General features: G+C 59.1%; 1 protein-coding gene across 4 annotated transcripts in view; it reads left to right on the forward strand.

The window, feature by feature from the left end:
* KCNJ10 (potassium inwardly rectifying channel subfamily J member 10) overlaps positions 1 to 25,864 on the forward strand; it is a 27,165-nt gene extending 1,301 nt beyond the window's left edge. The window contains exons 2-3 of one of the 4 annotated variants that reach the window (XM_040452464.1): positions 22,762 to 22,951; positions 23,064 to 25,864. In XM_040452464.1, the coding sequence (XP_040308398.1) occupies positions 22,949 to 22,951; positions 23,064 to 24,203 (1,143 nt within the window). In that variant the 5' untranslated portion in view covers positions 22,762 to 22,948 and the 3' untranslated portion in view covers positions 24,204 to 25,864. Of the gene's footprint in view, positions 1 to 8,314; positions 8,407 to 15,027; positions 15,138 to 22,761; positions 22,952 to 23,063 lie in introns of those variants that run through there. The other 3 variants (XM_040452463.1, XM_040452466.1, XM_040452465.1) reach the window with 3 other exon arrangements.
* The last annotated feature ends 1,022 nt before the right edge of the window (positions 25,865 to 26,886 follow it).

The following is a 26,886-nucleotide window of genomic DNA, read 5'->3' on the forward strand; positions in this document are numbered from 1 at the left end:
GGCGGGGGTGGAGGGCCCAAAGGAGGCCAGGGCTCAGGACGTGAATTTGTTGCTTATCAGCACAAATTCTGGCTAAAGGTTTGGGGCCCGTCTGCCTCGGCTGTGGTGTCTGATGTGTTCCCCCACCGGGACTGCTTTTGGGAGTTCCGTGGCGGGGGGGGGGGGGGGGGGGGGCGGGGAGAAGATGAGAGATTTGGGCCCCTGGCGTGAGGAGGGTCTCCGTGCAGGGGTGCTCGGCAGGGCCTGGAGGGCACCAAGCCATCGGCCTGAGGAGGGGCCAGCAGCCCCCGCTGCGTTCCATTTGGTTCCATCTCCAGACCCTCTCCCTAATCTCTGCGAGTTTCCGAACGTGTTCCTGGCGCAATGGTGGGCACCGTCCTGTGCTGAGGGTAGGGCCTGCGAATCCCTCAGGGTGTGGCCTGATTGTGGGGGACCCAGTGTCGAAGGAGGCAGGTGTTCGGGCTTCTAGCTACTTCTTCAGGGAGCAGGAAATGAGGGAGGGGGAGGGACGGCGTCACGCCAGGGAGAGGGGCCAGGGCTGGTCTGCGGAGGCGATGGGCATGGCCCGGGCAGGGCCAACCCCCTTTCCCCGCCCCTCTGTCCTTTGGCGGTGGTGGCGAGGGAGGGAGAGAGGGGGTGTTGGGGGGCGATCTGGGCCAGTCCGGCCTCCCGGAGCCCTTGCCAGCCTGGGTCCTGAAAGGAGCTGCTGTTTTCTGAGCTGTCCCCCACCCCCCACCCCCCAGCCGGAGCCCGAGCAGCCAACTTGTCTCAGTCGGTATCATATGGCAATGACTCCACGGAATGGAGGGGTGGGGGGGGGGGGTTGGTGAGCAGGGTTATGGGTCCATTCCTTCTGTGGTTCCAATGCAGGATTCCACTGCAGCCCCCTACGCTGAGGGGGGAAAAAAATCTGTGTTCCCAACATCTGCCTCACATGCAGTCTAGGGACGCTTGCGTTCGAATGGGAGGGTTAGCTGTCTGGCCACCGGCACCCCCCACCTCTTCCCGTGCCCCTACCTGCACCTCCATACATGAGCTCATTTGTAGCTCCAGGTCGTTTGGCTTGGAGGGGAGGGCCCGGCAGAAGACCCAGGGACCTCTCTTCCCTTGTCCTCCCTAAGGGACCAGAGAGGCTTGACATTTGGATCTGGGTGGGCTCAGAGCCCTCCGGATCATCCTGGGATCCAAGGGATGAGAGGTTTAGGGTCCTGGGGGGCGGGTCATACCGAGAGACCCACTTCCTCCGAGGAGAAAAGGCCTGTTGGGCCTCCTGGCGAGATGCTCGGCCTCTGCACGCGAGATGGAAGACGGGCCGAGTCCCCTCGGCGTCGGTGGGGGAGAGAAAGAGACGTGGGGCCACGGAGCCCCCAACTTTCCTGCCAAGGGTTATGTAGGACGGAAGGAAAAAAAAAAAAAAAAACCTTCCACTCCCCCTCCCCTTCCCGGCCTAGATTCTCCTCTTGCCTGACTGGTCAGTGCCACTGTCCAGGCTGAGGCCAAGCGGCCCAGGACAGTGGGGAGGCCCCGGAAGGGGCAGGGAGGCCGTTGGGATGGAACTATGGAAAGATAGAGGGCGGGCAGGTCTGGACCGCAAGGGTTTTAGCGCCCGGGGAAGGGTGGTTGGCAGGGCAGCTCCTGGAAACCGAGCTGCGGGAGTTTCCCCCGTCACCGCGGCTCCCCCACGGGCTGAGTTCAGCGCCTCTCTTCCCTCTTTCCAGTTTCTCGTACATGATGCTGCCGTTCTGCATGGGCACGGTGCCTCGGGGTGGGGGGGGGGGACCCTCTCCATCCCTTCCCCCGCCAGAACCTCGAAAGGGCAAAGAGAGGGGGATTGTGGGAAAACCTCTCCCGTGGGTGTCCGCCAGCCCCGCGCTGGATTTGAGGCGGCCGGGAGAAGGGAGGGGCTGGCTCTGGAATGTGGAGAGAAGTAGGAGCTGGCCCGAGTGGCCCCGGGGAAGCAGGGCCGAGAGGTGGGCCTGAGCGCTTCCTGCCTCTTAGGCCGTGACTTCCCAGTACACGGCCATGGCGTTCTTTTTCCCAGGGGTTAGAAGGCCCTGGAAAGGGTTGGGGCCGCGGCTGGAAGGACTTAGGTTCGACTTCAGGAAGCGCATCCCATAAAAAAGGAAAGAAATCTGAGATGGAGTTTGGGAAGGAACGGGAGACCACCTTCCGGAACAAAAAAAAACCCACACCTAAGCCCCCAGGCCCATCCTTAAGGCTTCTGAGGGGAGCTGGGAAGCACAGGGAGGACGTCGGGCAGCCGTCGGGAGGCCTCTCCGGGGTGGCCTGGCCACTCCGCCACGTGGTCCCAGGGCTTCTTCCCGCTCGGGCCCCACCCGGGAGGCCGTGGGTGGAGAGGTGAAGAGCCTGGCCTTGCAGTCAGACTCCCTGGGTTCAAATCCCGGTTCCGCTGCTCGGCAGCTACGACGTGCGTCCCCTCAGCCTTATGATGGCGCCAGTAACAGCTGGGGACTGAACGAGTCGCCGCTGGTAGAGGGCTGGCAGTGACGCTCAGCACCTAACACGTGTGTTTCCTGCGGTGGCGCTCGACTCTGCCTCTCCCGGCCCCGGGGCCTTACCACAGCCCGTCCCTGGTACTCCCGAGGCCACGTCCGGGGGGCTCTGTCGCTCCACCCTTCCGGAGTTCGGGAAGGCAGAGAACCCTCACCTACAGATGCAGGCGGGACTCCCGTCTTCATTCTCACAGATGGCCCCACGTGGGCCCGGTCTCCTCTCCCGTAGCTTCCTCCCCTGTTTCCAGGCAGGCGTCCCGTCTTCCACTGGGGTCCACGAAGTGTGAACTGAGACGTTGAGCTTTCCTGAAACGGCCCGTTTGCCCATCCGGAGCAACTTCTCCCTCCCAGCCAGCGGCTCCCCACCTCAGCTGTCCCCCGCGAGCCTGCCTGTCCCTCTGCCGCCCGGTTTGCATGCCCGCCCTTTCCTCTGTCCCCCAACCAGCCCGAGTGTCCGCAGCAGCCTCCCTAAAGGCCTCCCTGACTCCGGCCACCCTCTCTCCTCCGTTCCCTCCGTCTTCTTCACCGCCCAATTCCCCCTGGGACTGTCCCCACGAAGCACCTGTTTTGTCTTGTCCCTTTCCTACCCAGACATCCCTGTTGGTTTTCAGATGAAAACTCCCCATCACAGTCTTCAAGGTACTTTATGGAAGCTTTCCTCGCTCCCCTCCAGCACCCCACCTCTTGGGACTGCCCTCTTGAGAGGGGTGGGGGACGTGTCCACCGGCCATCCCTGAACGCCGTCTCTTCTCTCCCTCTGGGCACTCGCGGGGCCATTCCCATTCCAAGGCTGATCCCTCTTGCCCAGCGCCACCCGCGTCTCCCCATGGGCTCTGCCGTCTTGTACCCCTTTCTCCTCAGCAGTCCCCTTGTCCTTTGTCCCTTGTGTCTGTGACTTTGCCCGGATGTCCAACGCAATCGAATGGTAGTGCTGGAGGGGACATCCTGTCTCCTTCCTTGCACCGGGGCTCCTCTGGGATGGGGCCGTGACCCTGCAGGGTTTGGATCCCCCGAAGCAAAGGCCTCTCTTCCCTTCCGGGGACCCCTCAGCTCCTAGGAACAGAGTGCCCTCTGACCAGCTTGACTCTAGGTAGGAAACCTTTCTGGTGGCTAATTCTGCGGGGGAGAATCCCGACTTTGGAGGCTTACGAATGTCTGGGAGTGGGGTGTGTATATGTTAGACCCTATGATTGAACTCCCTGGGGAACTTCAAGAGAAGCCCCTCTCCCCCCGACAGCCCCATCCTTGTGGAGATGGCATCACCCTAAGATTGCGAGCAGCAGACCCCAAGACCCCCAGTTTCCAGCTCTTTAAGCATGTTGGCCCAAACCCAAAAACTCCTGTGGGGATCCGCTGAGCCTTTCTCTCCTGGCCAGGGAGGTCCGCTCCCGCCTCACGCTGGGCTTGTGGGCAGGCGTCCGGGGCGGAAGAGGCAAAGGTCAGAGCCCAGTCTGGGGCATCCCAGTTGTTCTGAGCCTCCCCCTGGGCTCGAGAGCTGGGAGATCTGTGGGGACACCTCCCAGGTGGGGCACAGGCCTGACCACTTACCCTTACGTTCTCCCTGGGACTGTCCCCTAGCTGTTCCCTCGCCCCTAGTCCCAAACAGGAGACCTGGGCACAGGCCTTCTCCCCACGTCTAAACCTCCCCACCGGCCCTTCCGGGGACAAGACACGGGCAACTGGCAGGAGGAGAGAGCGAGTATATCTGAGTCTAGGGCGGTGTTCGCAAGCCTTTTGATCTCAGGACTTTACACTCTTAAGCATGATTCAAGACTCCAAAGACCTTTTGTGTATGTGGGTTATGTTTATTGATATGTCAGAAATGAAAACGGAGGAGACTTAAACTGTTTATTAATTCATTTAAAAACAACCACAAACCCATTGCATGTCAACGTGTATGATATCTTTTTAATGAAAAGTGGCTGTATTATATTTTATTTTTCTTATTATTTTTTGAAATGTTTATTCATTTTAGAGAGAGAGAGAGAGAGAGAGAGAGGGAGAGTGTGAACGGGGGAAGGGCAGAGAGAGAGGGAGACACAGAATCTGAAACAGGCTCCAGGCTCTGAGCTGTCAGCACAGAGCCCAACATGGGGCTTGAACTCACGAACCGCGAGATCGTGACCTGAGCTGAAGTCGGATGCCCAACCGACTGAGCCACCAGGCACCCCCAAAATCGCTATATTTTAAAAACAAAGCAACAAAATGTTTAGCAAGAAGAGTGGTGATGTCCCACACTTTCACGAGTCTTTGTAACGTGTGGCTTAACAGAAGACAGACAATTTCTCATATCTGCTTCTGCGTTCAATCTCTTGCCATATCATGTGTCACATAGCTTCTGGAAAACTCCACTGAACACTCATGAGAGAATGAAGGCGAAGAAAGCAAATAATATAGCAGCATTGTTGGGAAGACAGTTTTGACCTCACAGAGCCTCTGAAAGGGTGTCAGGAACCCCCAGGGTCCCTGGACCACACTTTGAGAATCACTAGTCCAGAGGACTCTCAGAAAACCATTTCAATCCCCACGCCTCCTCCCCCGCCAAGCCGAGTATCCTGGCTGATCTCGGCTGCCCACACCCCTCTGAGTGTTCTCACTGGGCAGGCGGTCTGGGGGCCGTGGTTAAACAGGTGGGGCTCCGTTCTACCCCTCCCTAGCTGTGTGACCTTGGGCAGATCATCAACATCTCTGTGCTTCAGTTTTCTCATCTGTAAAATGGGGCTTGAAGAAAGTGCCTATTTTTTCGAGTTGTTGAAAATTACATGACAGAATTCTAGAAGAGGGCTTAGCGCAGTGCTACGTAGTGTGAGTTCTTCCGACGTTCAGGAGCCTTGCCTCTGAAGAATTCCCAGGGCCCGGAAGGCAGGGAAGGAGGGGCACAGATGATCCTTCCCCTGTGGCTGAGGGGGCTTCCCAGCCCAGGGACGGGGAGCGACTGGGAGGGTTCACAGGGTTGCTGGCCCTGAATCTAGGAGTTCTAACTCCCAGCCCTCCCCTCCTCCCCCGCTGGGGACCCTTTGGGGGCAGGGAGGGCTTGCAGCAGAACCGAAGTCCGGACTGGGAGCAAGGAGCAGGCCTTCCCTTTTCCCCCAGTAGCAGCAGGTGAGCCGTTCAGGGCCCAAGGCTGTGTAGCAGGAAGCCCCGAGGTCAGATAACAGGCAGGGCCTCCTGCCCTCAGCACAACTGAAAACCGAAGTGCCCAAGCCCAGAAGCTTTCTCTGTCTTGCCGGGGGGGCAGTCCTCTAAAGTGACCTCAGCCCTCTCTCCTGGGGGTTTCTGGCCCAGGACAGAGGAAGTCTTGATTGGGCAAACATTGCTACTCAAGTGGCACCCCTTCCCTGCTCGCTGCCCCCAGCTCCTTCCCTGCTCGCTGCCCCCTTCCCAGGTCTGGGCCTGCTCTCAGCGCCCCCGCACTGGCCGCTCCCTCCCAGGGCGGGGGTGGGGAGTGGGGCCGCAGCTGGCGCCTAGGCCACGGAGGGGGTGCCCGTGGTGGGGGTGGGTGGAGGAGGGTGCGGGGCCCCCCTGGGCAGGAGGACCTCTTGCCCACAGCGTGGGGGAGGCCCGAGGCAGCCACACACACCCTGCAGCACCGCTGGCCCTGGCCCTCTGGCCCTTCGGCCACGCTCCCCGGAGCCGGAGCTGGGGCTGCAGGTGCCGCCTTCCTCAGAAGCCCAGACACTCCGGCTGCCTCACCCCCACCCCCCGCACACACCGATTTTGCATCCGGTGGCGGTCCCGATCCGACCCGCAGCCCCCCAGCCCGACAACTCCGGAGACCCTCAGGCTTAAGTTTGAGACCTTGCTCCGTGTCTCCTGCCCACACCACTCCCTGGAATAGAGGGCAAGAGATGGTAATAGATGGGGGAAACTGAGGCAAAAAGTGGGTGGGCTCAGACTGCCCACCTGCTTCTTTCCCGGCGGCCCGGCCTGGCCCCCAGAGTGCTCCCCTCCCCCATCGTGACCGGTCCCTTGGCTTTTTCCACTTGCAAAGGCCTTTGTGGCCAGTGGCTGGTTTGGGGGGCCCTAGGCGAGGCTCCCTCTGTTGTCTCCCTAGGGGAGCCCCCAGGGACTAAGATCTCTCCAGTCTCGGCCCTGCCCCACCCCCTGCCTCCACAGGCAGGGCCAGCAGCCCCCCAGCTCCCTCCTCTGGGCTGTGGGACAGGGAGAGGGCCGAGGGGCTGGCCCTGCATACTAATGGCCTGCCCATTGTCAAAGCCCCTTTGTGCCAGAGAGCTCCATTGAGGCGGCTCCGGGGCGGGCACAATGGGGGCTCTGTCCCTGAGTTCCCCCAAACAGTCACCTGCTTTCAGAGCCTCCCCCCACCACCACCCCCACCCGCCCCAGTGTCCGGAGGGCCAAGAGAGCATGGGGGGAGTGGGCCCAGGGCCAGGGGGGATGGGCAGGAGGCGACCCTCCCCCCCACCCCCGGGGCAGGCTGGGGAGCTGGGCACTGGTGGGGAGAGGCCCCCAGCTCATGGGGAGGGGGTTGGGGGGGAAGGGTGCAGTCTGTGGATGGAGCTGGGTTGCAGGCTCTAGGAGGCCAACGAAGGGGAAGGGGTGTCCCCAGCGCCCACTCGTCGGTTCCAAATGCCCGGGCCGGGCCCTCGGCTGCCCGCCTCCGCTCCTCCTCCACTGGGCTCATATATGCAGAGACACACAGGCACGCACTCATCTATGCAGCCCCACACACGGATCCCACACGCACGCTGGAGCGGATGTGCCCAGACCTCGGTCCTCTCGCCACCCACGTGCGTATGCACCTGCACGGCCGCGCCCCACCCCTCATCCCCTTTGCACCCCTCTGCCAGCCGCTGGCGGCTCAGCGCCACCCCCCCCCTGCCCTCTCTGCCCCCTGCTGCTCCAACACAGGTTATAACAAGTTTGCACTTGTTGTGACCTCAAGAACGTAGCCCTGGGGCGGGTAATGTCCCGCCGCCCCAGACCTGACCGCTTATACGTTAACCACGGACACGGCCTCCTCCGCTGAACTGAGTGCAGCTCCCACCTCGCCCCGCCTCGGGGGTTTCGGGGGCCAGGAACCCCGCCCCACCGCCGAGCCGAGCACGCAGAGGGGAGCTGTGCGCCACGAGCAAACCCAGCCCGCCCGGCGCAGGTCCAGTGTGACTGTCCCTTGCTTTTGCCCAATGCGCCCCGTGTCACAGCCCCTCGTGGCCCGAGAGGTCGACGGGGCAGTGCTCATTTCCCGTCTCCCACTAGGGCTCTGGGAAGTGACGCCACGTGTACAGGTGGCTAGGCTGGGACTGGTCACTGTCAGTCCCCACCTTCCCTGGGATGGGATTGGGGGAGTGCTGGGGGGGGGGTGGGGAGAACAACAGGTACAGGGACCTTAAAGAGGATTCCGGGTCTAGAAGGGACCTCAGAAAGTCACCTTGACCCTTCCACTGTCCCAGGGCAGGGTGACCCTACCTCTGTTCATTTCCTGCCCTCACGTCGACCCCACTCCTGCCATTGATTCTGGATGGCTGGAGGGAGAAACCCCGCCGGTTCCTCAGCTAGGCTTTAGGGTTTGGGATCTGTGTTTAGAAGTCCTTCAGATGCCTGGCTCTGACCTTCCGTGCTAACACCCTCCGTTTGTTCAAGGATCCGTCCGGGATGTCCATGCCTCCCTCCCCTGCTAGTCTGGTCCGGGGCATCCTTCGGAAGCCGGGAGCAAGCAGTCTAAAAAGGGAAGGGACAGAGGGCCCAGTAGGACCCCGAGACCTGGGGCGGCAGATGGGGGTCACAGCACCTGCAGCAACTTCCTTAGATGGACGGCTCCAGATGTTGGGTCCCTCGCCTGCGAGGGTCGTTGGACGTTGATCTCCACGATGTTTCCCTTATCGTTAGTGCCTTCATGCCGCTCCTGCCTCATACTTGTCTTCGAGTGGGGAAGGTAGGTAAGAAATAAGTAGAATGGGGGGTGGGGTGGGCAGACAGACTCCCTCTTGGGTGACGGCGGGGCCCCCTTAGGCCCCCTGTGTGAGGGTCAGGGGTGGCTCTGCACTTAGAACCAGGAGCCCCAGGGTCGAAAGGGAATGGACCCCTGGCTGGGAAGGTGGCTCACTCCCTGAATATGCATCATAAGAACGGGGTGCCTCGGGTCCCCATCTCCACCAGGGGTGAAGGTACGATTAAATTGCTTCGGGGCGCCGGGCTGGCTCCGTCGGTTAAGCATCTGACTCTTGATTTCGGCTCAGGTCATGATCTCACGGTTTGAGTTCGAGCCCCGCGTCGGGCTTGGTGCTGATGGTGTGGAGCCTGCTGGGGATTCTTTCTCCGTTTCTCTCTGTCCCTCCCCCACTCGCGCTCTCTCTCAAAATAAATAAATAAAACTTTAAAAAAAAAATTGTTTAGATAGCAGTCAGGGCATCTAGACGGAACAGGAGGCATTTCCGGGGTACAAGGTATTATGAGGCAAAGGGGAAGGACGGAAAGAAGTGGTCGGCTCACTGTCCCCGATGACAGAGGGGACCACCTTTGGTCTCCATCGGACAGGGGCTGGTTGGCCTGGGAGGCGGTTCCCCTGACACGCAGGGCCCCGGTGCACTGTGGGATTCCCAGGTCTCTCAAAGAAGTCCCTTGACCATTTCTTAGCCCCCAGCAGAGAGCACCCCTGAATCCGTCCCCTCCCTGCAGGCCCGCATTTTCGCTGTTCCTTTTAGCTCTCCCCTTGTTGGCCTAGATGTGGGCTGGCGGCCGCAAGGCCGAGGGGATTCTGGAGGCCTGAGGATGGGAGGGGAGTGCGCCCTGGGCCGTGGCTGTGGGTGGACAGGGGACGAGCTCAGTGGGTCATGTTCCCGGGTTGGCATCTGGCCCTTTGAGACCCCAGGTCAGTGAAGAGTCTCATGGGAAGACAGGTTGGGACGAGAAAGAAGGCAGCGGTTCTTGCTCCGACTCTGACCAGAAATCACGCGCTGCTGGCCGGCTATGAGGTCGTAGGGAAGTCGCTTGTTGTTCCTAGGCCTTGCTTCCTCTTCAGGAGACCCGGGGAATCCGCCTGGATGACCCGGGGGCCTCCCAGCATGCGCATCCCGTGACCCGAAGGTGGCAAGGTGGAAAGCGTGGACTCGGCGGCAAACACACTTTGGCCTGTGGTCGCCTGGGCCAGTCGGTAACCTCGTGGGTCTGGTTTGCACACCATTGACAGGCAGGCAGTGACGTTCCCGGCAACCCGCGCGGGGGCCGTGGGCGCCTGCAGAGGCTTCCCGGAGACCGTGGCCTCTCAGCTGAGGCCTGGGAGGAGGGTAGGGATTGACCAGGCCCAGCGGGAGGGGACAGAGGGTTTCCCAGACGAGGCCCCAGTGTGTGCCGAGAGCTGTTGGTAAGAGGAAGCCATGGCCTGTCCAAGGCCTGGGAGAGGCTTGGCGTGACTGCACAGGGGACACTGCGAGGGCAGAGAGAAGACAGAGGACGCTGACGCTGGGGAGGCCGGCAGAGACCGGTTATCCCCGACTCCGTCCCAACTGTAATTCTGGGGCTTTCGAGGTGGGTCGTCTGCTCCCTCTCCCCCTCCTCACCATCCTCTTTCTCGGGCTTCTCCTCCCATTCTTCCAACGCTGAGCCCTCTGGCACTCGGTACTCGGGCACGGGCGGCACTGGGCTCACCAGGAGCACGTGGTCGGTCCAGGGAGAAGCTCAAGTCCAGAGTGGTCCGACCCTAGACCGTGCAGAGGGTCTACCTCCCACAGGAGACTCTGGACATCTGGCGTGGAAGCTGTCCTGCCGAGCACTGTGCAGCTGCTGTTGGCCTCAGTTTCCCCATCTGGACCCCCACGAGAGAGAGTCCGGAGGGTGTGACGGAGGTGGGCTGAGGGAAGCTATGGAAAGCCCAGCTTTTCACCCCGAATAAAGGCTTAGAGGCTGATGGGGAGACCGGGTCAGTGTCCCCACCTGTTCCTAAGGGAAGTTGGGAGGCGGGACCTCCCGGGGCTGAAGGATGTCACACACGGGAAAGGGGCCGGAGGGAAGAAAGAGTCACGTGGAGGCGCAATCCGATGGGCTCTTGTAAGAAATAGCCCAGCTCCATTCTGGGCACTGCAGAGCCCACAGAGATGAGCAAAATACAGTTCAGGAATCAGTTCAGAAAACAGTCCCCTGTTGGGGAAAATGGGCTGCTTCCTTCCTGGAAGGAGGGGGGCGGGTACAATGACCCCATAGGAGCTGCTTCTGATGTACTTCCACACCGGGGAGCATCTCTTCTAGCTCCCCGCCCCCTACGCTCTCGGACCTTCTAGCACCCCGGGCCCAGCAACTTCTAAGGCCACAGACAAGAAAGTGTGTGGATGCTTTCAGGCCCCCGTCCTAACTCAGGCAGGGAGCCCCACTGGTCCCTAAGGGACCCCCCTAAGGGAGCCCCTAAGGTCCCATCAGCTTGGCTCCTGTCTAGTTTCTCAGACCCTGCTGGAGGATCTGGTGACAGCTCTCGGTGGCTCGCTGGCCTTCCCACCAAAGCCCTTATCTCCTGGGGCCTGGCCATCCCGGGCTTTGAGAAGCTTGCCAGCTGCCTGGAGCCACCAAGGCGGGGACCAAGCAGGAAGGCACAGGGTCGAAGGGAGTCACTGAGGAATGTGGCCCTTCTGCATCCCTCACGTTCCCTACCTCTTGGCGCGTTGAAAGGGTTTTGCCGGGAGCCTCATCTTGGGAATGATCAGGAGGTGGGACGGAGAATAGCGCATCGGAAGCCTCTTCCGATTCTGGGGCCACAGTCAATCCTACCCCACGAGTCACTGTTCCCCTGAAAAAGGAGCATCATCAAACCCCCTGGCATACGGAGAGGCGGGGCGGGTGAAGGGCCACGGGGCTCGGAGACAGACGTTCGGGCTGAGCCATTGAACAAATGTCAGCGAGACACTTTGTCTCTCTGAGCCCCGCTTCCTCTAATTCTGTAGACACTTTCCTTCATCTGCAAAGTAGGATAATAATAATAATATCTTCATATTTGCATAAGGGCCTTACAGATTTCACGTACTTCATCTCATGTGATCCTGACCATACAATGGAAGGTTTTATTGCCTCCTTAGGTGAGGAAACTGAGCCCCGCAGAGATTAAGAGATTGACTGGAGTTCCCATAGCTAGAAAAGGACCCAGACCAGGATGGCAAATAGTGGGAAAGAATAGGTAAGGACTTTGGCTGTGACCCAGACAGGCCAGTAAAACTAATAGGCTTTGCTTGCGAGGCTAACTCCGCTTGACTGAAATGGTTCTCTGGGCCACCATGTTGAGGAAGATTCCGAGGCTCAGCGAGCAAAGGTCTGAACGGGTGATATCTGCTAGGGGTGGGGGTGGGGGGTGGGGTGTGCGATGGCCCCCAGGCTGTGTGGTTGACATCCCCTTCCCCCCGGGGTCAGACTGGGGGTTTCCAGTCTAAGTCCTTCCTCTATGTTAAACAATTGGGTTAAACGCAGAGACGGGCAGCTTATGAGATAACTACGGCTGGTCGCCACCTTCCGGGGGGCTGGTGGTCTCTGGAGAAGGAGCCGGACGTGCTACACGGAAGATGTGGCAGGGAGACAGCGGGCGTCTGCCGAGGGCTCCGAGGCTGGGGAAGCGCAGGAGCCCCTCGCGGGCACAAGCAGGCCGACTGAAGGCCATGGTCAAGAGTGAACGGTCGCTCTACGGCCAGAAGAGGGGGTGCTTAGGGACAAGTGCTGGAAGAAGAGGCTGTGGCCATCAGAGTAGAATGGGATGGGGGGTGGGGAGGGTATGTCAGGAAGCTGCCAAAGCCGTGGAGCCCATCAGATTTCAGGCAGAACGATGGGATGGGAGGCATCCGTGTTGTTGAAGGGCCTGGGGCAGCTGAGGGGAGCAGGGGAGGAAGGTGAGGCCGGAGGCAGGGAGGCCAGATCACTGCAGCGCCTGGCGGAGGTGAGGGAGAATCCAAGGCTGAACTAAGGCCGCCTCAGGGGAGACGGAGAGACGCCCACCCGGATGTGGGGCTGGAGGGGAGCCCAGGGTGACTCTAAGGTTCTGAATGGATGGCAGTTCTGTGAAGAGGGGACAGCCCGAGGGGACTCCCTCCACCCCTCCACAGGCGTCGAGCACGCTGACGCTGGAATGCTCCAGATAGAGGGCAGAGGTGAGGAGGGGTGAGGAGGGAGGGCTGGGCAGCTGAGGAAGGGCCACAGAGTGGCGGGAGATGAACACCAAGGGTGGGGCCCACAGTCAGGGGCAGAGGAGAGGCCGCGGCAAAAGGGCTGGGTGCACAGGAAACAGCCGGGCACGGGTGGCAGAGAGCCTGGGGGACAGGCGGGGAGGGAGAGAGGGCTCCGCGACCTGGGGACCCTGCACTGAGCGCTCCTGGAAGCCCCCACCTCCACGGGCAGGCCCTGCGCCAGCCTCCGTGCAGGTGAAGGGAAGGGAAACGCAGAGACTTTAACCCATTTGCCCCAAATCTCGAAGCCTGGAAGGAGCAGGGCCATTTAAGAGGGGACCGACGTCTCCCAAACCAGGGGGCGGGGGCAGGGAGTCCCCACCACATCGCAAGAAGGGCCAGAGGACAGAGTGCCAAGCAGGGACCACCGGCCCCGGGGCCAGGTGCTGCAGACTGCTGGCGTCAAGGCCCCGGAAACGCCCTTGGCTGTGGCGATGGGAAGGTCAGCTGTGACCTTGGAGAGAGCTCCAGAGCACTAACCACCGCCAGCTTGCGACCGAGGGCACTTGCCTCTAACGTGCTCTGTGGTGGCGGATGCTTTTACCTTTGCTGCTATTAAGTATTAACAGATCGAACCATTTGATATTGCTGACACGGGACCTGGTTTTTTGTTTTGATTGGCAATTTCTTATGGTTCAACCTAACGGTGAAAGGAGAGAGCCGGGGAGGGGGCCGGAGAGGTTGGATGGGGTGGGAGTGGTGGGGGGGGGGGAGCAGGCAGGGAGCACGCAGAGCGGTGGAGCCCTGCCCCCTGGTGGCGGGGAGGTAATCTCCCGCGCGGGGCTGAGGGGCACGTCTGGTGACAGCCTGGTCTCCTCCACTCCCCCGCACCTGTCTGCGCTCTGGACGGCCCCTCGGCGCAGCCGGGGGCGACCTCTCCCACTCATAACCAACCTCTCCGCGAGGATGATGCCCTCAGCCAGCATCTTGGGGCATCAGCTGGGTATAGATTCCCCCGTGGAGACTCTCAGGAGCCCCGCAGACCTCTCTCCTCGCCCTGCTTCTACCCAACCCGCCCAGACCCTCTGAGGTCTCCCCCGTCGAGGTGAGGAGGGGTGGGTTGACATCTAGGGGCAGTTGTTGCTCTGAGGTGAGGACCCAAGCGGGGCCAGGCCGGGAGGCTCTTGGGATTGCCGGGGCTGGGACTGAGGGGACAGTGGCACACCCTTCGTCCTCAGCTGAACCCTGCCCGGAGCCAAGTTCCCCCGCACAGGACCGGGATGTGCGGCCTCGCTGCCCCAGACGCTGGGTAGGAGCGGGCACTGGCCCGCGTGATGAGTCTGGGAGGGAGGTGTGCTCGGGGTAGGGGTGAAGGGTGGGGAGGCAGGGGCGTCAAGGAGGCGGTGCCCATTTGCCGCACGTGACCGGAAGTCATCCTCCATCTAGCTGGGGAAAGAGGGGGTCCCCGAGATGCCACCCTCTGGGCAGTTCTCTGCAGAAACATGGTTCCCTGCTTGCAGGGGGCAAGAGACACCGCCGGGGGGGGGGGATGGGGGCAGAGGAAGGGGCAGTGCTCCCCGATCAGCCCACGCTGACAGGCAGGGGTGGTGCCTGGACGGAGGAGAACATCTGACATGGCCCCATCTGTGTCCCTCCCTCTCTTGACTGGAAAACACACAGAGGGGTCAGCAGGGCCAGACAGGGGTCACAGGCTCCCAGGAAATGCTTTGACGGCTTTTATCCTCTCTTTTGATCAGACTAGGAGAACTTTCCAAACGTTGACACAAGGGAAGAAAAGCCTATTCTTCCCTGGGCCAGGGCCTTGGTGTCAGGCCGAGGCCAGAGGATGGGAGGGAAGGGGACGGAGGCCGAGGGTGGCGGGCAGAGGGAATAGTGACTCAGCTGGAAAGGCAGGCCCCCCGGACACGCTCGCTCCTGTCCCCACCTCCACCTCCAGGGAGCATCTGGCTTCCTTCCTATTTGTTTATTTTCTTTGGGGCAGGACAGGCGGGAGATTAATGAATAAAGCCATCCCGTCTGAAAAGAACCCCAAACCAACTCCATTTTTCTTGCAGCCTCGAGGGCTTATGTAACCCGGCGCTTTTCTTACTGGCCTCCCTCTTATACCCGTCCCTCTTGTCCTCTCCCCCTCTCTGCGTTAAGAGCACTCGGAAGCCCAGAACTGCTTCTTTTCAGGCCCCAAAGCTGCCCAGCCATTCTCCCTGGAAGCCTCCAGGGTCGCTATTCAACTGGGAGTCAGTGGCCAAAGAAGAGATAATATATTTGGGGACAGGAGGCTGAGTGGCTGTTTCCTCTCTCTGTCTCCCAACGTGGGGGGAGGGCTCGGGCTGGACGCGGGGTCTTAAAGCCAGGAGGGACCTTGATAATCCTCAGACACAGCGCCCCGGAGACGGACCCACCGACTGGTCCTGAAAGGCAGAAGGGAGGGAATGTTCCCTGAGAAGATACGGACATGAGCCCTCACCTGTCACACGTCGGATGTCCTTGAAATCTGTTTTGTCTTTTAAATTAGGTAAACTTTTCATTCCACTCTCTGTCTGTTGTTGGTTTAGGATGAAAATAAGGTTTCCCCTCAAAGTCTTTGAGCAAAATTGAAACCACAGGAAAGATGCATTTAAGCCTGTGGCCTCGAGGACCTCCTGGCCCGCTAGTCTGAGAAGTGGGGGGCCAATGCAACAAACGCCCTTAATCCCCGATTAAGGAAACGAAGGTTTGATGGGCTCGGACACTGCCCAAGGTCACCGCTGTCAGTGGCAGAGATGAGGCTGGCCCCTAAGTTTCTTGCTTCCCCGTCCAGCCCACTCTGCACGCGGTAACATTGCCTCTTAGCTCCTGGCGGGGTCTTAAAACACCCTTGTTTTTTGCCTCCTTCCACCTCCAGGATGTTGTGCTCAGACACACGCCTCGCTCGCTGTCCCGGGTGAGCCTGGCCTCGGGTTCTGAGGCCGATGGTGCCCCATACCCCTCAGTTTGTGTACAGGGCTTCCCCAACACACAGCACTTGAGCGAGGTGGGCAGGTGCCGGCACGGATCCCGCGGGTACCCCAAAGGCGGTTTCCAGCCACCCGCTCATGATGCCCACGCCCCCTAGTGGTGGCTTCAGGGACACCTTTGAGCCTAAAGCGACTGGACTGAGTCACAGCAAGAGCGGGTCCCTGAGGAAACTGCCCCCCTTTCTGATCCCATTTCCAGCCCCTAGATCAAGAGGCTCTTTCCTGGAGGGAGGAAGCGGGGAGAACAGGAGGGTAGGGGGCTTACACTGCCTCTCCTGACCCCTGGGCCTCAGGATGTAGACGGAGGGCAGAGTGTGATGGGGAATTCACAGGTCTGAGCTCTGCCTGCACCTCGCCACCTTCACAAAGCACATCTCCAGGGGGAGACACGGGAGGCTGAGGGACGATCCAGACAGATGTGCGCGGGGGGAGCAGACCGACAGGAAGGTGACAAGGACGGAAGGGGAAACGCACGTTAGTATCAGCCGGCACGACGTACCAGGGGCCGAGTGGGCAGCAAGGAAGGTGGAAGGGGTGGGAAGGCAATTGGGAGCAGGGTCCGAGGAGGAAGTGGGGACAGTAGGGACCTGCCACGCCAGCCTAAGAGAACAGATCATGGGACGCAGAGATCACAATAAAAGAGCATCACCGCCAATCATGAGACGCACTCTGGGTGTCACTGCTGGGGACACTGCTGTCCTGCTAACCTGTCAGCAGGTCGAAGCGTCACCTCCTCTGGTGGCTGAGTGTGGAACTTGCCCAGTGGAGGCAAATTCACTAGTGTTAGCCTGAAGCTATAGGAGGAAGGACTTTGGAATCCAGCCAAAAGCTTGGCTCTGTTGCTTGTAAGTTATGTCTCCTGGCCTCCCCGAATGTCAGCTTCGTCCCCTCCCCTCCCCTTCCTTGCCCTCCCCTTTCCTTCCCCTCTCTCTCCTCCCCTTCCCTGGAAGCACCTTCTCTCTGACCCCCTAGCCCCCAGCCTCCAAGTGTCTAAATCCTGGCTAACCTTCAGACCCGCCGGTCCCAATGCCACCTTTCTCTGTAAAAGCCTTTCTTGAGTGAGACAGCCAGGTGTGGAGGGAAAACCCAACTCCTGGCTGGTAGTCACTGAGTTGGTTTCCTGGCCTAAGAGGGGATACTAACATTCTTATGGAGTGCTCCCTTGAGCCAAATGTCGCCTTTCCCTTTGCACATCCCCCCAGTGCCTCACGGATACTGTGGCCCTTACCACCTCCTGCCTGCTTTATGGCTGCCTCCCTCTGGGCTTGGCAGGTCCTCAAGGCCAGAACCTACGTCGAATTCATCTCTGTGACTCCGGGGTCTGTCGTCCTTCGAATCTGGCACGCAGGAGACGCTGAAGAAAGCGTCTGTCGTGTAAATGCGTGGAACTGCTGGGTTCTTCCCGCGGCGGCCGCGTCATTACACACGAGGACATCTTTTCCTTGCTTGCACATCTGTTAGTGTTGGCGACCAGTTATTGGGGTTTCCGTGTGTTCAGGAGAAAGAGAAAACATATGAAAAGTCAAGAGCAGACAAAGAGGGAGGGAGGATGGAGAGCCTCGGAGGAGAGGCTCTGGGCCCGAGCGAAGTTCTGTCCGTCCGTGCGGGGCGAGAGCTCCCACCGTGCGGGAAGGGGCGGTCCGTTCTCTTCCTTCTGCTCACTTGCTCACTCCAGAAATACTCCTGGAGCACCTCCTATGTGTCCTGATCGTACGTCAGGGTAGCGAAAACGTAGTATGCCTGGATCCTTACTTCAGTAAGCTTATTTGTAGCGGAAGATGGGCGCTATGCCAGATCGATGTCTCATAAAACGTACAGACGGTGATATACATGCGCGTGTATATGGAGGGTCAGAGGAGGGTGGTATTAAGTGAAGCCGTGGGGATCAGGGGCTTCATTTATCCTGGGCTCTGAAGGATACTTCGGTACGTAGGGACAAGGACAGAGGGGAGGCGAGGGACGGAGAAGAGCACGGACGCATGGGTGCGTAGGGCAGGGACCAGCTGGTTTGCCCAAAGCCGTAGGAGAAAAGAGGTGGGAGATGAGGCTGGAAAGGAGGTTTGCAAACAGATCAGGGGAGGCCACCTATGCCCGGCTGAGTCTGGTCTCTCCTAGATCGATAACGCAGAGACACGGACATTTCCTGAGCTGGGGACGGCACTGAGACGGTGACACTATAATGAAAAGCCGGTGGGCTCGTGAGACAGGGGACCCGAGCCTGAGACCAGCCGCACACTCCAAGTCAGTCACCTCCCCCAGCCTCAGGTTCCTCCGCCACGAGACAAGGAGTCTGATCTTAATCCCCCGTAGGTACTGAACCTGGGTAAATGCTCTCGGGTTCGTGATCGGAGGTGTGCTTCGGGGAGAGAGAGCGGGCGTCGCGGTGCGGGAAGGACTCGGGGAGAGAAGGAGTGGACAGGCGAGTGGGAGGCCGAAAGGCAGAGAGGACCCGACGTCAGGCCGGGAGATGAGAGGAAGGGACACGAGTGGAAATTGGCAGTTGTGTGACGCATGTTGGCGTGGCGAGAGTCTGAGTGTGGTAACTCGGGATGATGGCGTCCTCAGCTGTTCGGGAACCCAGGATTCGTTCACATCGGGGAATGAACACAGGTGGTGTTAGGGCCCAAAGCTCCTTTCAGGCAAGTCGTCACAGGAAACAGATGGAGCCTTTGCCCAGGGTCCCTTCCCTGCCTCTCCAACCTGACCGGTTTTAGAAGGTGCACGGCTCTCCCCTGTGCCTTCTGCCACGGCCCCGGGTGGGGGTTGACGCATCTTTTCCAGGCACGTAACTTGGCGTAGCTCACTCCCGTGTCCACGGCCACGGCCACGCTCAGGCTCTCTCTGCATCTGGCGTGGCCCGCTCCCGTGTCCACGGCCACGGCCACGCTCAGGCTCTCTCTGCATCTGGCGTGGCCCGCTCCCGTGTCCGCGGCCACGGCCACGCTCAGGCTCTCTCTGCATCTGGCGTGGCCCGCTCCCGTGTCCACGGCCACGGCCAAGCTGTCTCTCTCTCCATCCTCCCGCTGACCCAGAAGAGAGATGGACGGGTGCCTTGGGACTTGCTTTCTCCTGCCTCTGAAGCTCGTATCTGTAACCCCCTGCAGCATTAGTGGAGGCAGGGTAAGCCTGGGTCCCTCCCCCTGTGTTGCGGCTCCACCTCGAGGTCTCCGGAGGCTCGGCGGCCAGTCTCCCGGGAGCTAAACCAAGGCTGCAGCCCTCACTCGGGCCTCTCTGGGTCCGGATCAGCTTTCATCCCCTTCCTCAGTCTTTGGTAATAAACTGTACCCGGTGCTGGGGAAACAGGCGAGAGTCACGGTCCACGGCCTTAAATGAAGACCTCACAGCTGACAAACAACGGCAGAGCGCTCAGATGGTCTAACGTAGGAACGTGTACAAGGCCCAGGCTTCACGGACCCACGCTGGGGTGAGGCCTGGGGGATGGGGAGCACCGATTATTTCTTGGATGGTCGGGGAAGGCTTCAAAAAGGGGGCAAGTCACCCTCGAGTCGAGTTTTGAGAGATCGGCAGGAGGTCCTCAGGCAGGCACGGAGCCAGCGATGCCACGGCAGGTCCAAAGGCAGAAAGGGTGAAGCGGTGAGGCCCTCCGCGGAGCTGGAGCCCGGGGTGCGGGTGGACAAGCGGCAGGAATCATGCCGCCAAGTAGGCAGAGACTAAACCATGCAGGGCCTTGAATGCTAGGCTCAGAGGTTGCATTTGATCCCCAAAGCGGTAGGATTGATTTAATCACGATGGTCACGACAGCTGGGTGTCCTTGCTCCAGAGCAGAGCCGTGCTCCAGAGGGGCTCTGACAAACCCACCCATTCTGGAGAATAACTGACTCCCGAGCTCGCAGGCGAATCCGGGTCACCTGCAGTGTGAGAGTCTGGAGCTGGGGGGAAGCGGGCCGGACACCCCCGTGGGTCTGATGACCCTGGTCTTAGAGAAAGAATCATTAGTACATTCCTTAGAGACGGGAGAAGTTGATGGTGTCCCCTTCCGTCTGTTCACCACTTGGGGGCTGGTTTCACCGTCAGACTGTGTCCCTGGGATCTGGCTGGGACCGGGTTGGGGACACAGCACCCCCTGGAGGCAGGACTGTGTGTGTGCCCGGCAGGGCTGGGGCTGCTCCCTTCCCAGGAGCCCGGCCAGCTTGGGGGTGGGGGCGTGGCGGATTGTTTGTCCGCTTCTGCCTCTCGCCCCCTCGGAGAACAAAGCTGCCTGGCCGTGGGAGGTGGCGTGGCAGCTGGGGGACAGCTGGACGAGGCGGAGAGAAAGGCTGGCACCGCAGGCACGCAGCTGGAGGCGGCTGTCACAACAGAGTTCCAGCCAGCGACCAAAATCTCCGTCCGGTGCCGTGAACGCCCAGCCCCGACGCCGGGCTCCGTGTTCCCTGCACAGGGCCCCGCAGAGGCGCTTTCCCCAGACCGCGGCACCCGTGAGAATGGACCCGGGTACACGAAGCGGTTGTTGCAAAAGTCCTGGGGGCGCCTGGCTGGCTCGGTCGGTGGGGCGCGTGACTCTTGATCTCGGGGTTGGGAGTTCGAGCCCCGCGTTGGGTGTGGAATCTACTTAAAAACAACAACAACAATAAATAAATAAATAAATAAATAAATAAATAGAAAAAAAAAAGCGTTCTGGACCGGATCCCAAAGCCCTGGGTTCTGGTTCCAACTCTACCATTAATCTGTACTTACTTCATAGTGTGACGGCCAAATTCCATATTTTACAGACTGCGATGGGATAACATCATCACAGGCTACTGTTTGGGGAGGATAAGCGAGGCTTCCCTTGGGCCCCAAGAGCTTCCGTTCCTGAAGTCAGGCGGAATCTTTCCTCAGCACAAAGCTAGGACTTTGAGGATGGGTCCCCGAATGTCACCCTAGGACGTCCGGGGTAGAGATGGCACGGAAGGGGCAGGCATCCTGTCCCCCGTGAGGGTAGGTGAGAGCCTGCACCTCCTCTGTGGACTCTCTGCGAAGTCAAGTCCATACTGCCCTTGGACACCCCCAGGCACGGAGCGCTGTCTGCCTCCGGAGAAGCTCTTTCACGTTTGGCTGTCCTGATTGTTACATTGTGCCTTGTCGTCTGGATCTGGAATCTTTTCCTCTGTGGTGTGGATTCATCGGTGCTGGCGGTTCCTCTTGGAGCTCCAAGAGCAGGTCCAAACCCCTGTTCGTGTGATCGCCCTTCAAACCAAGTATTTGCGATCCGGAATTGCTCAGATAATTTTGGGGCCCAAATATGCAACCCAACATTTATCCTTTTTGTTAGACTTAGCCCATTCCTCTGGCTCCTTTTGGGTCCTAATTCTGCCCCAGACCTTGCATTTGCGATCTGTCCCAGCTTTGTGTCATCCTCGTAACTGGTGGCCGCGTGTTCTATAAAATTAATGTTGCAAACAGGGGCGCCTGGGTGGCTCAGTCGGCTAAGCGTCTGACTCTTGGTTTCGGCTCAGGCCATGAACTCGCGGTTTGTGAGTTCGAGCCCCGCATCAGGCTCTCTGCTGACGGTGAGGAGCCTGCTTGGGATTCTCTCTCCCTCTCTGCGCCGCCCTAAGGGCACCTGGGTGGCTCAGTCAGTTAAGCGTCCGACTTGGGCTCAGGTCATGATCTCACGGTTCAAGAGTTCAAGTCCTGCATCAGCAGACAGCCCAGAGCCTGGAGCCTGCTTCCGATTCTGTGTCTCCCTCCCTCTCTCTGCCCCTCCCTCACTCGTGCTCTGTCTGTCTGTCTGTCTCTCTCTCTCTCTCAAAAATAAATAAAAACATTAAAAAAATAAAAAAAAAGAAACTAAAATAAAAAAATTATGTTCACTCATCCACAGCTTTCCAGGGCTTCCTCCATCCGCTAATAGTTCCTCAGAGTCTCTCAGGAAGGTTCCACATCTTTTCCAGTTTGAGGATCAAACGAGAAGGCACACTAATGGGCGAGCTTTAAAATGGTAGAGATGCGGGGGCTGTGCTTTATCTTTACTGCTGCTATTGAGTGCTGAAGGGGGCTATACCTGGGCTCGAAATCATAATTCTCCAAGCCTCAGAATTATAAAGCTTCCCTTTTGCTCCAAAGTAGATAAGGGTATTGGGAAGTGGACAAAGGTCCCAAGTGGACGAGCGCTGGTAAGCAGGCTCCTGGCTGCCTCTGAACATTCTGGGATTCTCATCCATTGGTGACCGCCAATTCAGGGTCTACTTGGGTGGGGGGTTTAAACGGGCCCAAATAATTTAGTTTTCCAGATGTCGGGCCGTGGGGAAGATGGGGTAAGGGAGCAACGTGAAGAATGATGATGCGACGGCCCAGATTTTTTGGAATGGAGAAGGAGATGAGCTTCTCTGTTCTCCAAGTAGGACCCAAATCCCCGGAGATCACCCTCCTCCTTCCCAGAAGGTCTGGTCATCAGATCCAGAGTCCAAGGGTTCAGTGATTGAAATCCTATCTCTGCTGGAAAAGTACAAGCTACTCCTTGGGCAGAGCTACCGGCACCTTGCGCGAAGCGAGCTGTCTCCTATTTCGGAGCCTTGTCCCACTTTCTTCCATCAGGACAAACAGCGATCCTGAATTTGAGCTCGTGCGGACGTGACCGCTAATCCACACCAACTCTCCTACCTCACCCGGTCAAGGCCACTTTGCCGCCCCGACCTGGCATTTCCCTCCGCACCGCCAGGAGGCCTCGGCGTGGTGGTTCCCTCCTCCTTTCCCATCGCTCAGCTCTTTCTGGTCAGGTCCTGCCCGTGCTATTCCCAACGCCACCTGACCCAGACCGAATCCCCCCGATGATGCAAATAGATGATGGTGATGGCGATGATAAAGTAGTAATAATAATATGCAGTGAAATGGTCCAGGTCCTTAGAAAACATCTCAGAGGGTAGCAGGTTGGGCAGTTTCCGCTGTTTTCTGAGCCAGATGAGTCCCCCGGTTGTCACCAGTGAGTACTGCCCTGGGGCTAGGGGAAAGGCAGGGAAATGAAGGGTTTGTGTGTTTTCAGGGGCGGGGGTGGCCTGGAAGGATTTCAACAGGATAGGCTTTCTTGCCCTGCCATTCATGAGGGTGGGGAGGGATCCTATTTCAAAATTAGAGATCTTGACGGAACTGGTTTTGCGGGGAAGAGAGACCAGGAGAACGCTTTCCTCTGGCCCCACCTTCCAGGACCTGTGCTTGTCACAGAGAATCACAAAGATCAGACTTCCCTGCGATTGTCTGCTCCCTGAATGTGTGTCTGGCTCACCAGTCTGGGAGTTCTTGGAGAGTAAGGGTGAGGTCATTTGCATTGTTGGCTTACCAGCGTCCTGCACAGCGCCCTGCGAATAGCGAGTGCTCAGTAAATATGCGCTAAATGGTAAGATCGGTGACCCCGAAACGCACGTCACTTCTTCCTTCGCCGTGGGCGGTGGCCAGGAGTTGGCTGGCTTCCTGCAATAACCCCCGTTATGCCGTCTCGCTCCCTCCAGATGACGTCGGTGGCCAAGGTGTACTACAGTCAGACCACTCAGACGGAGAGCCGGCCCCTCGTGGGCCCAGGGGTCCGACGGCGGAGGGTCCTGACGAAAGACGGCCGCAGCAACGTCAGAATGGAGCACATCGCCGACAAGCGCTTCCTGTACCTCAAGGACCTGTGGACGACCTTCATCGACATGCAGTGGCGCTACAAGCTTCTGCTCTTCTCCGCGACCTTCGCGGGCACCTGGTTCCTCTTCGGGGTGGTGTGGTACCTGGTGGCCGTGGCCCACGGAGACCTGCTGGAGCTGGGCCCCCCGGCCAACCACACCCCCTGCGTGGTGCAGGTGCACACACTCACGGGGGCCTTCCTCTTCTCCCTCGAGTCCCAGACCACCATCGGCTACGGCTTCCGCTACATCAGCGAGGAGTGCCCGCTGGCCATCGTGCTGCTGATCGCCCAGCTGGTGCTCACCACCATCCTGGAAATCTTCATCACGGGCACCTTCCTGGCGAAGATCGCGCGGCCCAAGAAGCGGGCCGAGACCATCCGTTTCAGCCAGCACGCGGTCGTGGCCGCCCACGACGGGAAGCCCTGCCTCATGATCCGCGTTGCCAACATGCGGAAGAGCCTCCTCATCGGCTGCCAGGTGACGGGCAAACTGCTCCAGACCCACCAGACCAAAGAGGGCGAGAACATTCGGCTCAACCAGGTCAACGTGACTTTCCAAGTGGACACGGCCTCGGACAGCCCCTTCCTCATTCTGCCCCTCACGTTCTACCACGTGGTGGATGAGACCAGTCCCTTGAAAGACCTCCCCCTTCGCAGCGGGGAGGGGGACTTCGAGCTGGTGCTGATCCTAAGTGGGACGGTGGAATCCACCAGCGCCACCTGCCAGGTGCGCACCTCCTACCTGCCGGAGGAGATCCTCTGGGGCTACGAGTTCACGCCCGCCATCTCGCTGTCAGCCAGCGGCAAATACATAGCTGACTTCAGCCTTTTTGACCAGGTTGTGAAGGTGGCCCCTCCCAGCGGCCTCCGCGACAGCGCGGTGCGCTACGGAGACCCGGAGAAGCTCAAGTTGGAGGAGTCCTTAAGGGAGCAAGCGGAGAAGGAGGGTAGTGCCCTAAGTGTGCGTATCAGCAACGTCTGATGGCCCGCGGCCCCACCCGCCCCCGTCTCTCTGGTCTTTCCTCTTTCGGCAGCCCGGGTGAGGGCTGTTGATACCCAGGTTAGCTGGAGAGCCCCCGGAAGCACCCATTCTCCACTCCCTCCGCTTTAACCTGGCGGCCTGTGGGTAGGCGAGGCCAACTGGAGTCCGAGCTTTCCTTCCATCGTCCCCTTCAGCCCACCCCACCCGTCCCCAAGACACGCAACTCCCCGACACCAGGATGGGGGAAGGAGAGGGAAGATTAAGGCTGAAGTGGCTCAGGACGCATCAGCCATGCTTGGAGACCCACATCAGGAGGACCACGCAGTTGGATGGACAGACTCCCCCCCCCCCCACCCCCACTACCACCACCGTGAAATTTGGTGACCTGGGGCCGGAGCCCCCACCCGCCTCTAATTTCCCACCCAGCTAGTTCCCTAAGGCAAGACTCTGATGGTTGTTTTGGAGTCCGCGCCCTCAGAAATACGGGAATCTGGAAGTAATTGATCCTGGGTTCTCTACCAACCCCTGTTGAAAGGAGTCAGGGTTTCTCATAGTGTAATTTCTGCTGGCACATTCTGACTAGAACCTTGGTCACCCCCGTTTTCCTCTTTCTATCTTCTCCAGTGGACCCTGTCTTAGGATACCCAGTTTTCTCACAAAGCCGCCTCTTCTCTCAGAGAATAGAGGTTGACGGGCGCCCATCCCGGAATCTGAACCCTTCGGTGTGGAGTGACGAATGCAGAGCCCTAGTCCAAAGCCCTGACCCTATCCTCCAGACAGCCCTGGGGGGGGGGGGGATCTGTCTCCTGTGACCCGTGGATGGGATGGCCCTTGCCGGTATGTTCCCAACCCCCACGGAAAGGTCTGGAAATGGTGTTCCAGGTACTTACAGGGCACAGATTCCCAAGGAAAGCGACATTAACCCTACCATGCAGGATGAGTACATTCTCAGACCTCCAGACTGCTGTGTGGAGCCTCTGGGAATTGCGGGGCGCTTTATTAGGGTTTGGGCTGGGGCAGAACTCTGGCTGGTGGACACCATTCTCCCGGTCACCCTTCTGAAGTGTCAGCTGTTTCACTAGGCAGTGCTGGGAGGGAGGGAGACTATATTTCCTGACCCAACCACCGGGGTCTCCCTGAGCCATTCCCGAGACTTGGGCAAAGTGGGCACCGGTCCCATCTCCACTCCCCTCTGCCGTGAAGAGGAAGAAGTTAAAGGGTACACTTTAGATCAACCTCAGGCCAGTCCTTGTTCCCTGGTGGGGACTGTGGGAGGGGCCAAGAAGGGCGTTCGGGCACCAGAACGTTCTCTAAAGCCCCAAACCCCAAGAGTGCCTCCTGGTCTCATTTAGGTGCCAAGGAACTGCCCCCGTGCCCCCACGGTGGCTTGGCATAGAGTCCTTGTGCGAATGCAGTGGCAGTTTAAGGTGGACTCAGCCAACCGTTACGAGCTCCAACACTCGCACAGGCCGTGGACACGCGTTTGCGTGCCGAGCTTCGGAAGAAACGCACGGTTCTGAGGCTGGACCTGTGGTCACGGCTCACGCGACTGCACCAGGCCCTCTTCTATGCAGCTCTCCTTGAACTCAACTCCGTTTTGAAACTGAAGACCCTTCGTTCTTCCCTGACCGTAAACCCCACCAACGCTCCCTAGCTCTCAAGAAAACGAGAACCAGAAAAACTTGAAAATCTGATACAGAGAACAGAAGGCAAAGAGCCAGTTTCTGGGCTCTCGACTTTATTCAACGTTAGACTTACCTGATTTCTTTCTGTGTGTAAGGGCCCAAAATACTGGACAGTGTGTGCATGTGTGCGTGTGTGCGCGTGTGTGTACCTTCTCCATCAGCAAGCCATCCTGTGCTAGTTTCTTCTGTGCACGGCTGTGTCCCTCCTGAGGGAAATCCTCTCTCCCGAGTGCCCCGCTGTCTATTCTAGGCCCCCAGACTCAGATTCTTGCATAACAAAATAAGGACATGTTCTGCCTTAACCTTTTTGATTCTCCTCCCAGACCCCAGACTTTGCTCTAAGCTGCACTTTAAATCATACTGTCCTTTTAACACAACCTGGCTTCCTCAGCCATGAGCCTCCCTGGAGGACAACGCTTCCCCCCTACCCTAACCGGCTCTTCGTATCACCCCCTCTTCCTCGGAGCTGAAATCCTTTCTCCGGCTGTCGGACAAGCTTTATAAGCAGCCACGTCTGGTGAGCAGTGGGTCCCCTGACCACAGCAACCATGGACTTGGGATGTCAGGAGAGCACTGGGCACCCACGTTAACCGGGAGATTCCAGACGGGCAAACAAGCGACAGGGAGGGTACTCAGGGTGTGACAAAGACAGAGGGTGGTGCTGAGGGACCTGGTGAAACCACGAAGCCGGAGTCTCCCTTGGACGAGCGGAAGAGTCGTAGGCGGAGGCTTGGGAAGTAGCACATGGTACAAATGGAAGGTTTACCTAAGGAGAAAGCGACAGAGATAATATATATATGTAGACAGATGTATGTATATAGATGTTTATAGGACCAAATATACTGAATGTACAGAAAGGAGATCTTAGCACGGGGGCAGTTCTGTTGCTCTGGTTCGGGGGGAGGGCCCCCCAGATTTCCAGACTTCTGCCCAGTGATCCTGGTCTCCGTGCGGAGACAGCTGATGAGGCTTTCAGGTTTGAGGACGGGAGAGGGAGG

The sequence above is a fragment of the Herpailurus yagouaroundi genome, unplaced genomic scaffold (assembly GCF_014898765.1).
Source record: "Herpailurus yagouaroundi ecotype Mexico unplaced genomic scaffold, PumYag 207, whole genome shotgun sequence".
NCBI lineage: Eukaryota > Metazoa > Chordata > Mammalia > Carnivora > Felidae > Herpailurus > Herpailurus yagouaroundi.